This window comes from Penicillium brevicompactum, assembly GCF_028827555.1.
Source record: "Penicillium brevicompactum strain IBT 35665 chromosome Unknown utg000007l_segment0_segment0, whole genome shotgun sequence".
Taxonomy (NCBI): Eukaryota; Fungi; Ascomycota; class Eurotiomycetes; order Eurotiales; family Aspergillaceae; genus Penicillium; species Penicillium brevicompactum.
In genome coordinates this window covers 680,903-695,705 of record NW_026623210.1, presented here as the reverse complement: position 1 = coordinate 695,705, position 14,803 = coordinate 680,903, and the positions used below count along the sequence as shown (strand labels likewise).

The window sequence follows — 14,803 nt, the reverse complement described above, 5'->3', positions numbered from 1 at the left end:
GCGAATCGGGCAAAGTATCTCACGCGGACAAACTTTCATAGCCACAAATCTCCCTTGAATACTTGAGAATTCACACAATGGCCTCGGGATCTACGTCCAACACAGTAGTCAAAGCAGGGCCATAGTACGTTACATGCCACCTACCCTCCCGACTGTCTCAAACACTTTGGGAACCTTCTACAAAAAGGAGAAGGGGCTATTTTGAACGTTTGGATCACCGGAGAATCATTATTCAAGACAGCGCTTCCGGTCCCTCTAACGTATGCATCGACTCACTTCACCCCATAGTGCTGGAAACTGGACTCGGATCATGTTGATCGCGTGGCGTATTGTTACCACCCCGAAAGAGTTTCTGATGAGTCGAATTACAACAGATCAAGAAGGTTCATCTATGAAGTTTCGTAGAGAGTTTCATTTACGGGCCTGTGTTTACTTCCATGCGGCTTTGCTAAGCGGCTCTGTTGAGTAGTGTTGACCATGTACATTCTAGATATGTCGGCCGTCCAAGATCGTGGCAGATAGCGAAAATCCGTACAGAACGGTGGCTATGACTGCAATCGCATTGAGATGGATTGCCATTGCATGATTCCGCGCGAAGTTTCGATTCACAGAATGTGCCTTGTGGCTATTCGGATCGGAGATGGGGTTCTCGGTTACTAAATTTAATTCATTTGTTAGCTTCAAGTCTCCATGCCGTGAACAATAACCTATTCTCACCTTGCATCAATCTTCTCTTCATAGAGGCCGAGCTAGTTTTGGGTCCATAAATGTACCAGTTCAAGGAGCTAGCGACGCCCGCGATGGCAAGAGGCGCAGCACTCCACGGGTCCTTGGCCAGGGAAAAGATGCCAAAGGGAGGACGTGTCACAGCTGTGAGTGCCGTCAAGCTCACTTGCGTAGCAAAGTAGATCGGAAAAATCTGCTTTTGGAGTTTGACAAACTGATCCATTGAGAGCGCTTTGTAGCAGATCTTGGTGTTGACGAAGCTCTACCAACTGACTGTTAGTCTGAATGGGTTCAGGGAGAGGGAACCTCGGGAGACCAACGTGAAACAGCTGCGTCCCAAGAAGGGTGCCATAGGCGAGAAGATGGTAGGGTAAAGAGGAGCTGGCTGTCCTCAGAGCCTTCTCCATGATTGCGATGCTATGGGGTATGTGAAACCTCCTAGGGATATTGTAAACCGTAAATGAAGAGGGAGAGAGTCGTTGTTGTGGGCCGGAGAAAAAAGAGAGAGAGAGAAAAGAGAGAGAAGAGGAGAGAGAAGAGGAGAAAGGAGAGAGAAGAGGAGAAAGGAGAGAGAAGAGAGGAGAGGGGAGAGGGGGAAAACAGAGTCACCCAGACTGTCTGATAATTTCAGCCGTGGCGCGATCTGGTTTCTTAGAAAGAGCTTCCGGCAGCATGAGAATAAATGCGTTTGAATCTAGAGAAATAGAGATGATAATCTGCTATCAACTTTGCCTGCAAAAAATATTCCACGACTGACTGGATGAGAGGAAAATCACAGTAGGTTTCTGAAAACACAGTTGATTGGTTACTTAATAGCCAAAGTGAATAGGTACATGTCCAGGGTTGCTTGCTTCCACTTTTCAATGGTTGGATTCATTGGCTGAAGCCTTCAGACATACAAAAACAACTCTTATGACAGTGGTATCAAGCAGCAAGGTTTGATCGAGCATGCCTTCATGGGCGTCTTCTCAGGAAACCACCAGGTCAAGGCACCATCATTGGCAATATACCGTCTTCAACCTGAGATCAGCGACCAAGACGACCAGCTAGATTCAGATTGCTACACAACAAAGTAACACAACGGGATCAAATTCTTCGACGCAACCCAACGACAAACAGAGCCGAACTTTCCATCCCTATTTATGGCTGGATCTCACATGCATATACCCCAGGGGATGGGACGAATTACCATGGAAATACCACATGGCAGTCTCCTAGGTTTGTGATCGAGGTTTTTCCTCAGTTGGGCTTCTTCAGCCGAGGTTGGAACTCAGTCTCAATGCCAACGCCGTACTATCTATGACGCCACCAAGCACATATCCCCATTGAGATTTGTCCAGAGCAACATCTCGGTTCACTTCACTTGTTTAGTGACGTTACCTGTCCAAAACCAGAGCTAAAGAGGACAGGAGATGTCATCTGGGTAGAACCCGGAGTATATTCAGTATTTTCGAGACCTCGGGAGACTATTAGGGCTTAAGTCCCGATCAGTCTTATTTTTAAACTTTACAATGAGCGGAGTGATACTAGTCATAAAAAAGTAGACTATTAGCCAATTCCTGGTCAATCCATCTCCCACTTGATAGTTGACATGAGAATAAGAAAGGACAATAGAGCAGTATACGTGCGGTACATATACCGTCAGCGTCATATAAAGGGCTTGTGCTTGCCACGTGGGCTCTGTATCTCATTGAGAATTGAGTCGATCTCGGACATGTCCGAGGCTACATGAGATACATTGAAAGCACGGGTATTCTGAAGTATAAATGCTCGCGGGTTCTCATTTAAAGTACCGAGAGCAAAATTCTCGTAGCCCGAGGGCATACGTGACACAACTGGCCCCTAGATGGCTTCTAAGGTTGGAGCAAGATTGACGCGCTCGGGCACGCTGTTGTTAGAGCCACAGGAACGGAACCAGGCTCAAGGTTTTTTTTCAAGTTTCCCGAGTTCCAATATGTTGGAACCATTCGACAAAGTTCAGGGCAGCGCCATGTCTGTGGACAAGTTCGGACCGGGAATAACCTTTGACAGCACTTCCTCGTGTCACGAATCCTGAAACCTACTGAGATGATGCTCAAGTGTACACACAGGATCAGTTCCCCGCTTAAAAATAAGCAAGTCGACAAAATCAGCTATTCAGTATGACCACAAAGGGCATCACGCGGCTGAATTCCCCAAAGTTGATCCATCAATTCATTACGACCACAATTCCTTGACCGCCGAGGATCTGTAGTACAGACTGCGTGACACAGTGAGATCAGGCGTGATTTGCCTCGTGGGCGCATTGCCTGTATAAAGCATAGTGGCTGACGGCCATGGCTCACTTGGTTCTAGGTCTCCGCGTTGAACACCTGCAGACGTTAAAACTTTCGCATGAGGGTTTGCTCGAGCGATATATTTACCCTGCAAAAACGGCCTTTCGATCAAGCACAACAAGAAGCAACCCTTGGAACACCTATCTCTGCAAAATGAAAATCGAAGACCAGTCTCCCAGCCCAAGTAATGATGAGATGCTAAATCAGACTCAAGACCCGCTGGAGCGAAGAAGGTTGCAAAATCGACTTTCACAGAGAAATCACCGTATGTCACCCCACAGGGCCAAATCATGAATCTTTGTCTCAAATCTGACCATTACAAGGCAGAAAAATTAGAGAGCGAATCGCAAAGCTCCAGGAGCGGGTCATTGCGAATGAGCTCAGAGCTGCTGCCGCTCTTCGCGGATGGGATCAGGGATATAACACTGCTTACAATGCTTTGACATTCAACTCTGCCCCCCATTCCAGATTGCCCGAGCAAGAAGTTGGCTTTTATGAGCGGGACATTTGTACCTCAGCCTCGGAGCACAATGCTACTTTTATACCACATTGCACGCCTTACTCGACCCAGTCGTGGGGGGTCGACCAAAATGCGTTACAATCAGTCCACTCACACACCACAGATGCCTCGTATCTCAGTTCACCAGGTGCAACCAACTCAAACAATTCATTGACACACGCTTCACCATCATCGGCTCACGCCATACGCTCCACTAACGTTGGTTTCGGCGGGAGCACATTTCGCGAGATCGCAAATGTGGGAGAATGCCAATTTCAGGATGCCATCCCGCAGTCCCCAAATCAGCCATCATATTACCTTGCAACCGGTAAGTCTCCCGACAAAATGTTCGCTGCAAGCCAGAAGCTAACTACATCAAGAGGCGGCGTTACCTCAAATTCTCGAAGTCATTAATACAATGTCGCCCCAATCGAAGGTCATTGTACTTGTTCCTCCAGAGTCTTCGATTTCCAATGCCTTGGTCCCGTTTACAACTTCAAATTCTTCTTCCATTGAGGATGGGTTTGACGCACTGGGGAATGGTTCCCTACCACTGCACAGCTTACCAACCTTCGGCTGTCTTTGCGATCCAGGCAATGGTCAATCTGGACCCTCCGCAGATTCAAGTTCCAAAACATGGAATGTCTCTCGAGGATATCCACAAGCATGCCCATTGCATAAAATCTCGCCTCAAAACTTGTGGACTGGTGGGTTCCCTACTAGAATGCCATGAGCTCAACCTCTGTGTAGTATTGTGATGTCGAGATTTGATGAGGAAATACGGGCGGGGGTTACATTTAGAGTGGGTAGAAACGATCTGTTTATATAGAATACATATCATATCGTGGGATAAAAAAAAAGCCCGAGATGGTACCTTGGAATCTTTTGATCTAGACTAGTTGGAGATAGAGAATGTAAAGACAATGTAGTTCTTGTATTTCCAAGATTGAAGGAGCATTTACGAAGTCAGTAAGCGAGATTCATGGATCAGGGGAAAATAAGACAATATTTAGCTAGTCATTGTGACAAGGCACGACGAGCAACAAAGAGTGAATGATACCCAAGGAGGATTGAAGTGGGGAAAGTGGGGAGTGGGGAGCCCTGGAGTGGGGCTAGCAAACCAGACAAACTGGACAAACCATGTAAACGTTGTTCCAAGCAAATCAGACAAACCCGGTAAGTTATCACGGCGAGCTTCAAATGCACCAGTGAGGAGAGGGCCACACCTGAGCATAGCCAAGGCCCAAAACCTCACCAGGTATTATTTGAAAGGCTTTGCTGTATATTCCCTTCAGATTGCGGCTTATGCCGACATACAAGCTGAAATGCTTCCTTGAAACAATGATTGATCTAATTCCAACCGAAAGAGAAATTCACGAAACGAGTCCCCACGCATAAGAAACCCCAAAGTTCAATCACAGTGGATCCGCCAAAGTTCCCGGTCACAGTCACTAATATATCCAGTACGCGTGTGCAACATTGCAGTATTGTCACTGACGAGTAAATCGCCTTTCTCCCATCCGAAGTACAGGCAAACCCTGCGGTCATAGGTGACGCGATCAATTACCCCAACCAGGCAGTTCTCGTCATTCTCAATCGTCACATCACAGGTTGAGAATTTAGTCTTCGTCGAATTCCACGGCTGATGCCAACGCAGACAAGGTAGACCAGAGATTGGATGCCTGACTACCAACGGCAGATTCTTGAGCTTCGCATCCCAAAATCCATCGTTATCCATTGCCCAGGTTATGTTCTCTAGCCGACTTGTGGACCAAGGGAATGGCAGATACCGGAAGAACAATTTGGAGCTTGCAAAGAGAGTATACCCATTCCCCCTCGGCGCGGTTGCGGGACATGTGAAGAATTGATATCCCGGAGGGCGTTGCACCTTCTTCTTTTCACCCGATTCTGGATCTATGATCTCTTCGAACTTGAACATCCCATCGAAATGCATCGGCATTGCTTCGTTTGAGGTCACATTGTTGCCCATCTTGTCCGAGCGTCCATCGTCACGCACCTTTTGAATTATGCCGAAGCTCCACGGAAGAATTGTTCCAAGCTCTGATGCTTTTTCGACATAGAATTCCTCGACAAGAGTCTCGGAAAATCCGCGGAGGACAACTGGGGACATGCCATTGGACAACTGGCGGACCTTGTGCATTGGCAGAGCGCGAATAGAAGGTGGTGCGTTCACATTATCGATGTCAGCAGGGCGAATGATCAGCCCGCATGGGTAGAGATGTTCAAATTTGACAGAAAGTCTGTTTTCAGTCCAGTCGAAGAGACTCGATTTCTCACGGAAGTAGTATGGTTGTCCCTGCTTAAACACCACATCGTGCGTTTCGCGTACATCATCAGCGTGGACCGTTCGATACGAGCCATCCAGCCCAACTGCCACAGCGGAATGCCAAGGTGTGTACCCCAGTTCTCCGCGGGATTGGGGGATGAGCGAAATTGAAAGTTTCTTCTCACCCCCTGATTCGTGGATTGAAAGTCGCACATAGTCCTGGCGGTTTGCTTGGATAGCCGCTGCAAACATTTTGCCACGGATGATCATCTGCCGTGCAGTTTCACCTATCTGCGCCAGTCGTGCGCGCTTTGACATAATTTGGCCTTCTGTTTGATGGGCCAGATCTTTGGCGAGGAATTTGATATATCCACGATATGTGAGACATGTATCGTGGTCTGTCTTGATAGCTTCTGCCGCATCAAAGGTCGGGTCATTGAAAGTATACATGAGCTCTCGACGTAAACAGTTTGCATGAGCGAGGTAGAAAGACTTTGCGGCTTCAGGCGTGGAAGTTTGGAACCAGGGATGCTCAAGAAGTTCAAAAAGCCGAATGAACTTCACATGATGAAGCTCTTTCTCAACTGCCATCCTCCGCAATGCCTCGCCATAGTCCCACACAGTCTCATCAGAGACACCCAAAATATCTAGAATCCTCATCAGTATCTTTGACAGGAATGACACATAGGAGGTATGACCTTACCATTGTATACGAGCCCATCAGAACTGATGTAAACATCGGCGCCGGGCGCATAGATCTCAGTGATGTTCTGACAGAGACCATTCAAGTGGGCAAGTGCCAACTCCTCGCCAAAGTCCGGCAAAGTGCCGAGGACCTTGTCGCGGGAATTGGGTGACTTGAAAGGAAAGGCAGGTAGAATCATTCTGATGGGTGCCTGTCTTTCAACTTGTGCCATTACAATTGGCATGAATGACTCAAAGCCCTTCCAAGGAGCACGTAGTTTCTCAAAGTCAACACCATAACTTTCGATGACTTTCAAAACTTCAATCGCAAGGTGGTGGTTTTTGGATGACTGATTCGAACTTCCATGGACGTTGAGCTCATTAGGTGAGCTTTGATCAGGCCGTAGAGGAGAATCTTCTACAGCCATGGGGATATTGGTGGTACCACACTTGGAAGTCTCACGATCACCGTTCACAGAGATCTTTAAATCGAGTTGGACGTGGTCATGGATATCCATTTCATCCCCAGCATGTTTCGTAACGTGGGCGACAGGAACAACATCTCCAATGGGGGCCAATGCGACCATCGTGCAAGTAATTCAACAATAGTTCTCTGCTAGCTGTGCTGAAAAAGTATGGAAGTATTGGAGTCTGATCCGCATAGATGGTAGAGAAGCCCAAGACACCAGTATTTTGCTAAGCTATATACAATTGGCAATTACACTACAGCGTCATGCTTCAAAATAGTTAGTCCGATCTACGTGTCGATGACTGTAGATTTCACCACGGACTCACAGCAACCCTAGAAGCAGATTCATGGAACGGGACGATCCTAAGACATTGCAGGGAGCAATGACAATTCCGGTACAACACAAGAATACGTATGCTTTGGCCACATTCAACCTCTGTGGAGACATGACTGCTTTGATAGATCCAAGAATGGAAATCGGAGATAGTTGACAAATTTTGCCTAAGAGAGCATGACATGATTGCTGAGTCGGCGAGCAAGGATGTGCCGAACTCTGAAGTAATGCAGTCTGAAATTTGCCAAAAAGGATGTCGTTCCCAAAAGCAAAACAAAACATAATAGCCAAGCCTTTCTAGTTTACAAACAGATATGTCTGAGTTGTAAGTTGTACTTGATGACTTGGATTGCATGGAAGTTTCGGACTATCTCGACACGCAGAGAGTTCGGGGTAGCAGATTCCCTTTTTGTGACATTCCAAGGTTCCCAGGTGGTAAACCATCTGAAGATGACCTCGGGAGTGAGGAAAGTTTATGAACTCGGATACAGAGTTATTGGGTCAAGTCAGCCATTATGGCCTTCAAAATGACTAGTTCCAAGTCACTTCGTATATAATGGAGATGACTGATGCTCGGACCTCAATTAGGATGTCGTCCTTTGACTGCAGGAGATGAACCTAGTTTTGGAAGCCTAGAAGGACTGCTTTCTATATTTGGTGAGTCCATTGAGCTACAAGGTGTGGTAACTTTCCACTGATTGGTTACAAACTACGATTGACGAATGAAAAGGACATTTGGAGGAGGAAGCTTCAAGAAAATGCAGTGTGATCCAATGAAGGGACAGGATAAAGATCTGAAACTGATAGAGCTGATAGAGCGAGATCAATGAATCAAACGTGATGATTTTGAACAGAAAACATTCTAATCTTGGAACCCAAGTTCAATAAAAAAATGCTTTGTCGGATAGCTTTGGTATGTAGGAGAGATTGTTCCAAGTTGTTGGGGTTGACTATATTGACCTTTCCAACCCTGGAAGAGCACAAATATGCCTAGCGACTGATCCACACCCCCAGACACATAAGATGCTATTTCAAACCCGGTTACTGTATTCTTCATCGCCACAGCGAATTGAACTCACTCTTGAATCTCGCGCCAATCATACTCCATTACGCGAGCCACGAATGTTGCCATGTCATGGGATGCCAGGTTGCTGACAATGTAGTATGTAGCATCCAGCCCAGAGCTTATCCCTCCAGCGGTGATAACCCTAACTGACTTGTTTTCCAAAAAGCCCCCATCAACGTATCGCTTCTGCACCACAGTTGTGGCGGGCTCACTTTGGGGATTCGACTGAGCACAGATCTCACGCAAGGTTTCAAGGGCACGGTGATGGGTTGTCGCATGAAGTCCGGCAAGTACACCAGCAGCACCGAGAAAGAAGGCACCCGTGCATACAGAGAAGATAATCCTCGTCTGTACCCCCAACGAGGGCGAGTTCGAAAACTTGCGAACGAGATCCAACTCGGGCCCGTTGCTTTTGATCAGCGGATTTAGCACTGACGGCGGACCGCCTGGGACAACCAGGATATGGAAGTCAGAAAGTGAAGCTAGGGCCTCGGATATGAGGAGGTCTGCTTGGACCGTAAGAGAGCCCGCAGCGCGCACTTCGGTGCTACCAGAGATGATCTTGATGTCGAACATTCTATCTGGATCGTCCGGGTTTCGGTTGTGTGAGACATGGGACAATACTTCGATCGGACCTGCAAAATCCAAGATGTCCGCTCCTGGAAACAGGAGAACCCCGACTTTGTAGTAATGTTTTGAAGTTTCCGAAGTCATAGCTTTGTCGAGAGAGAATTGCGATCAGACCTTGCGAGCTGGAGTGACAGATGCCTAAGATAGCTTGGGAAGCGAAATGATGGTATATAGCCAAAGGTGGACTATCGAACCCGGGTTATGCTGGTGTCGGGAGGAAAAAGTGAAGTCCGAGGTGCGATTTATCTCCGCAGATCATTGCTGACATGCTGGCTTCCGGGGAAACCATCCGATGCTGTCACACCCTCCAATTGACATCTGAGCAGCCCAATTAGTCCATTGAACCCTTTTCTCAAATATTAAAAATGGCTTGTTTCTGACCGGCGAACTTGGAAACGAGGCTGTTTTGGGTTGTACCCGCAGGGTTTCTGGGGATGGAATCAGTCTTCCGGTGGGTGCTTTCGAAAGCTGCCAAAGGTGGCTCGAGACATTGAACAAACGTAAGCGCTGTAGTAATTCAAGTCCTCGGGGCACGGGGTGCCATGTTCAAATCGAACGGATCAATTACACCAGCCTTGAAATGTGAGGAAGTGTTGGTCTGTACACAATTTGGCGTGGGAACTTCGATGGGGAGCCTCAAGGTCCCTGGCTTGGCTCAGGAGCGCCCCGGGCCGGGCCATGGGCATTGGGGTCACTGCTCCACTCCAGGAGACCCTGAACAAGATGACGCGTGATGAATTCATCATTGTGTTGTGCCGGGTCATATTGGAAAACTCGTCCTCACAGAAAGGTCACCCCCTCCCTTTTGTTCTAAAAATTCTTCAAGTTCTCGGACCACCATGCTGGACGTTTCCATACATCCAAAGAGGGGGAGTCAGCGACGATGAGGCACACCCAGACATGACGGCGAAATCAACAGTTAGTTCTGCTTCTCAAATACCCTTCATTTGATGATCAGATGCACACCTTTCCCCTGTCTGAATGAGTTGAGGAACCTTGTCGGGTTGTGGACTAACTCCGAGAGATTGCCGCCCGACGCTCGGGGAGTGGGGGAGAGGGCATGAAGTGATTAATGCAAGGGGGTAGCCACCAGAATTAGAAATTCTTTCATTTCTCTGGAACGGAATCCGCAACAGCGGCCATGACATCTCCTGCGTACAATAACCACTTTTCTCTGGCGAACATTCCATTCGGAGTAGCGTCGTCGCCAAAACATGCCACACAATGTGTGACCCGACTAGAGAACACTGTCGTGTTTCTGGGGGTCTTGCAGCAACAGAATATCTTCAAAAACGTGCCTGGCTTACCAATTGACGTTTTCAACCAGGCTACGCTCAACAACTTCGCAGCACTCGACAAGTCAATCCAGCGCGGAGTAAGAGCCATTCTCCAAGTCGTTCTGACCAAGGAACTACCACTTGGTAGCACGGAAAATATCAGTGCGGTCAGTCTGCATCTGCCCGTCGCTGTGGGTGGCTTCACGGACTTTTCCTGTAGTCTGCATCACGTCCGAAATGCCGGTCGGGCAATCCTGAACGACGAAACGCCGCCTCGTGGGTTCTTCAACTTCCCGATTGGATATAACGGTCGTGCAAGTACGATCGTGGTATCGGGAACTCCAATAGTTCGCCCGAAAGGACATACTATTGACCGAAGCGCCACAACCGAGCAGAAGCCGATCTTGTTTGGCCCTTCAAAGGCAATGGACTATGAGCTCGAGATTGGAGTCATCGTGGGAAAGCCTGTACCACCGGAAAAAGGCGTGAATGCGAAGGATGCGGATGAGCATATATTCGGATTGGTTATTTTGAATGATTGGAGCGGTAAGTAGAATCATTTTCGCGAGAACTCGCCTGAAATGGTAACTCACCAACCCATCTTGAATACAGCCCGAGACATACAAGGTTGTGAAATGGTACCTTTGGGTCCATTAAACAGCAAGGCTTTCGGAACGAGTATCTCGCCATGGGTGGTAACTTTGGATGCTCTGCAATCGTTCAAATCCTCGGGTCCAACGCACGATACCCAGCTTGCCAGTCACTTGAAAGATGTTGCAGTGGCCGAGTCGAGCTACGACATTGCACTGGAGGTAGAGCTTGTGACCAACGGACAGCCGACCACTCTGAGTCGTTCCAACTTCAGGGATCTTCATTGGAGTGGTCGGCAGATGGTTGCCCATCTGGCTAGTAGCGGTGCAGACCTGAGAACCGGGGACATCTTGGGAACCGGCACTGTGAGTGGGTCAGAAAAGGGTAGCTACGGCTGCCTTCTCGAGATGAACAGCGGAGGGAAGGAGCTAGTTCCATTCGCGAATGGGTTGAAAAGGGTGTTCCTTGAAGATGGCGACATAGTCCAGATGACTGCTGTGGCAGGGAAAGATGGCTCAGGTGTTGGATTTGGCGAGTGCGTGGGGCAATTGTTGTCAGCGCTGTGATTTAGTCTTGAGCATGTGGGTTGTACCATGTTCAATTGAAGAATAGTACAAACATTTAGGTCGAATGCCACCTCGAATAATACGTACTGAGAAGGAGATATCAACAATAATCATGAACAAGCCACCGAAAACCCATGTCCAAGCAAACCAAAATCCAAATAACTATAGACAATCATGAGAAGAATCAGATGAGACTCCAGCGCCACGCTGAACAACAAAAATGAGAGCCACTGTAAGACACAAGTCCTGAAAAGGCTAGCCCCACAAAGGTGGGTGAATATATTCCGCTGCTCGATCCATGATGTTCGGCATTGACCATTCGCCACTGCCTGAGCTTTCTGGCGTAGGTGGCGGGAGCGACCCGACACTAGGGGTCATGCTCGCAGAAACGGGGACGAAAGACCCCATAGAGGCAGAAGCTGGGTTGAGGTTTTGATGAGGGAGATATGCAGGCGTGCCATTACGTCCCGGAATTTGCCTTGAGGGGTGATGCTCGAATGCATTGAGCAACTTTTGCAGAGCACGGTGCGTTTTGGCCAAAGATTTGGCCCATTGTGTTTGTGTATCCGCAGGCAGACCAGCTGGGGAATTGGGATCCACTACTGATGCAATGGGGCCTGGCGGATTTGTGGCCCCAGTGATCGGATCATAAGTGCCAAGATTTTGCGGTGGAGAAGTCATGCTAGCAACAGTTGCGGCGGCCTCGTTGGAATCATAAGCTCGCTCGGTGCTTGCTCGCTGTGCAATGATACCCTCCAGTTGTCGCAAAAGGTTCCAGACATTCGGGTCCAGCTTGGCTTCTTCAATAACAGCAAGCAAAAACGCAGAGCTGATTGCCCGCTGTAAAGCAATCCAAGAGCGCGCAGCGTGAGAGCTAATGTTGTGCATTTCAATGTAAGCTTCAACGGTTGTCATCAAATTTGACACGCATGTTTCGCGCATACTGGCAGCGCTGGCGTCGCTGAAGTCGGCCATTGGCTTGAGCGCCGGGCGGCAGAGCTCAGATGCGAAGTATGAGGAGTGTAACTTGAGTACGACCCGCTCAAGGTGTTCTGTCGGCGTAGAACATCGGCTTGCATCTCGTAAATAGGGTCGCGCCTCTATCATGATTTTTTGGATACGTTCCTTATACCCCTGGATACTTTCAATGTTAATCTGAGCATGTGGGCTTAACATGCGTATGCGAACGACCTCCAACGCAAGGGAAATCACTCGACAGAGAGTTTCAAAGTAGGACAAGTCGCCAGCCTTCGAACCTTCCTTGTAAGCAATGTCGGGTTGGCTCACTGCAGTGGTGGAGGGTCGGTCGTAAGAAAGGGAGAAATGACTATCCTGCCACGCCATGGACCACCTAATCTTATTAGCTTTGTACTCCCAACCAAAAGGGGAGGGTAAAATTTTCTTACCATGTGTGTCTCCGACGGTACCGCTCTGCCGAGGAAAACCTACTGGACTCAACATGAAGACCAAGAGCCAAACCCATTCGAAGCGTCATTCCGAGCAAGACATAGGAAATTCCTGGGTTCATGTTGTAAGATAACACGTTGCCAATCACCAAAAGGGTCTGAATGGCTTCTATCGTGGGTTGCGACAAGAAGTTTGTCATGCGAAGGCATTGATAAGAGCAGCAAACTGTTGCTATCATTAGGAATTGACCATGATCCGATGTGCGACGTAAAGACTTACCGTAAACTTGCGAGGTCAACTCTCTCTCCTTGCTCCCATAATCGGATGATTGACAGCCGGAAGCAAGAACAGCAAACAAAAGTCCTAGGTATGCGAGACTGACTCCGAAGGGCTTTTGTGATTCATCCGCATCAGCTCGATATTCACCACCCATGGAAATCCTAGTCTGCAACAAGAGCTCGAGCGTATCCTCGAATTCAGTGATATCTTCCAGTACGGGATAAATGGCCCCTGAGATATCCTTGTAGTAGTAAAACATTCTGTGGCAGATCGACTGTTAGTAAATGGAACTTCAAACCAAGCACCGGAACCGTGGAGGACGACTTACTCTCTACATTGTTGATCAGTGGGGAGTGCACTGCACACCGCGGTAACGTCGAACGTTGACATGTCTGTAGACCACAGATCGACGAATGGGTAAGTTGCAGATTCATTATCCAAGCCGAGCTTGGGCAATATGCCCCCCTCCAAAAGTGCTTGGAGTTGATCGGATCCAGATTGGTTGTTCAGGATGTAAGCCAGCACAGAGCGAGAGCCTAAATGCACGGTGCCTTTGCCGAGGGTATTTGCAGCATGGATGCCCTCGCGCTCAGGCGAGGCCGCCTTGGAACGGGAACCCGCATCAGCACTCTGCACGCTTCCAGTGTCCATGGAACTTGTGAGGCCATCTTCAGTTTTTTCCAGGCCGACGCGGAGCGAAGAAATAGTCGACTCCATCTCACGCAATCTATTACGCACGTTGTCCCATTCTTCTCGAGCAATTGATACGCGTGCACCGCCAGCCGGGGGAACAGGTCGGCTTATCGGTGGACGAGAATTCATTTGTGCCGAGTTGTCATTGTAAGTATACGCTGTTGGGTAGTCCGGCATGGAGACTGGGACCGGCGCAGGGACTGTGGCGGAGCTAGCGATAGGGCTGCCGTGAAACGCTTGCGATTGCTTTTTGGAGGGACGTTCGTAGGAGCAGAGATCGGCATGGTCGCGCTTCACACATCCGTCGCACGGAAGGTTGCGATCGCACTTGACCTTTCGTGCATGACATGGGTAGCAAGCCTTGGGTTCGCGGGCCTTGCGCTTCGTACGGATGATCGCGTCGACCTGGGCTTGCGGCAAATCAGAGACGGGCCTGTTAGGCGCCCCAGGCATGTCGGAGGAAACGGAGGGTGAAAATGAGCGGGATGTTGGGTAAGGCGACGTCATTCTGTCTTAAACGAAAAAAAGACTCTTTTCGGAAGAAATTATTCTTAGTTTGTCTCGGAATCTGGGCCTATACAGCAGGGGTTTATTCGGTCATCGGAGGTCGAGAACAGGGTGAATTGGAGGCTGGAGAGTCGACTCAAGACATTGGCGACAAGAAGAGACCCATTAATTCCTCGTGAGCAGCAAGTCAGGCATCTGGGGCTCGATTTGAAATTCCACGCGATTTGTTCGAAGTGCTGGGATTAAGCGCTCATCTTATCTGCCGATCGCACGTGACGTGGGGATGCCCGATGCGGTAATTCTACGTCAGCACTTAATCGGGAAAGGTGCTGAATCGCTCTTTCCAAATTGTATGAAACTGTACAATTTACTGCCATACCAAAGCAAAAGTGGGAATGAAGAATGTCATCACATTCTATCTATATGGTGTTCTTCCAATATGATGTGACCCGAATTTTGTGCACAGATGCCGA

General features: G+C 48.5%; 6 protein-coding genes across 6 annotated transcripts; 2 read left to right on the top strand and 4 right to left on the bottom strand.

Moving 5' to 3' along the window:
• Positions 1 to 486: 486 nt before the first annotated feature.
• On the bottom strand, positions 487 to 1,133 carry N7506_011023 (DUF4149 domain-containing protein; the record flags this gene model as incomplete). The annotated part of the gene is made up of 3 exons (XM_056960316.1): positions 487 to 656; positions 718 to 988; positions 1,047 to 1,133. 3 exons carry the CDS (start codon positions 1,131 to 1,133, stop codon positions 487 to 489), a joined length of 528 nt encoding a protein of 175 aa, XP_056806471.1.
• A 2,061-nt stretch (positions 1,134 to 3,194) lies between these two features.
• Positions 3,195 to 4,273, top strand: xanC (transcription factor xanC; the record flags this gene model as incomplete). The annotated part of the gene is made up of 3 exons (XM_056960315.1): positions 3,195 to 3,306; positions 3,365 to 3,868; positions 3,921 to 4,273. The coding sequence occupies 3 exons, from the start codon at positions 3,195 to 3,197 to the stop codon at positions 4,271 to 4,273; spliced, it is 969 nt and encodes a 322-aa protein (XP_056806470.1).
• Positions 4,274 to 4,951: 678 nt separating this feature from the next.
• xanB (isocyanide synthase xanB) lies at positions 4,952 to 7,098 on the bottom strand (the record flags this gene model as incomplete). The annotated part of the gene is made up of 2 exons (XM_056960314.1): positions 4,952 to 6,474; positions 6,531 to 7,098. The coding sequence occupies 2 exons, from the start codon at positions 7,096 to 7,098 to the stop codon at positions 4,952 to 4,954; spliced, it is 2,091 nt and encodes a 696-aa protein (XP_056806469.1).
• Positions 7,099 to 8,389: 1,291 nt separating this feature from the next.
• Positions 8,390 to 9,094, bottom strand: xanA (isonitrile hydratase-like protein xanA; the record flags this gene model as incomplete). The annotated part of the gene is made up of 1 exon (XM_056960313.1): positions 8,390 to 9,094. One exon carries the CDS (start codon positions 9,092 to 9,094, stop codon positions 8,390 to 8,392), a length of 705 nt encoding a protein of 234 aa, XP_056806468.1.
• Positions 9,095 to 10,151: 1,057 nt separating this feature from the next.
• On the top strand, positions 10,152 to 11,444 carry N7506_011019 (fumarylacetoacetate hydrolase family protein; the record flags this gene model as incomplete). Its single annotated transcript, XM_056960312.1, has 2 exons — positions 10,152 to 10,833; positions 10,900 to 11,444. 2 exons carry the CDS (start codon positions 10,152 to 10,154, stop codon positions 11,442 to 11,444), a joined length of 1,227 nt encoding a protein of 408 aa, XP_056806467.1.
• A 255-nt stretch (positions 11,445 to 11,699) lies between these two features.
• Positions 11,700 to 14,330, bottom strand: N7506_011018 (putative C6 transcription factor; the record flags this gene model as incomplete). Its single annotated transcript, XM_056960311.1, has 4 exons — positions 11,700 to 12,795; positions 12,851 to 13,076; positions 13,131 to 13,390; positions 13,459 to 14,330. The coding sequence occupies 4 exons, from the start codon at positions 14,328 to 14,330 to the stop codon at positions 11,700 to 11,702; spliced, it is 2,454 nt and encodes an 817-aa protein (XP_056806466.1).
• Positions 14,331 to 14,803: the final 473 nt, after the last annotated feature.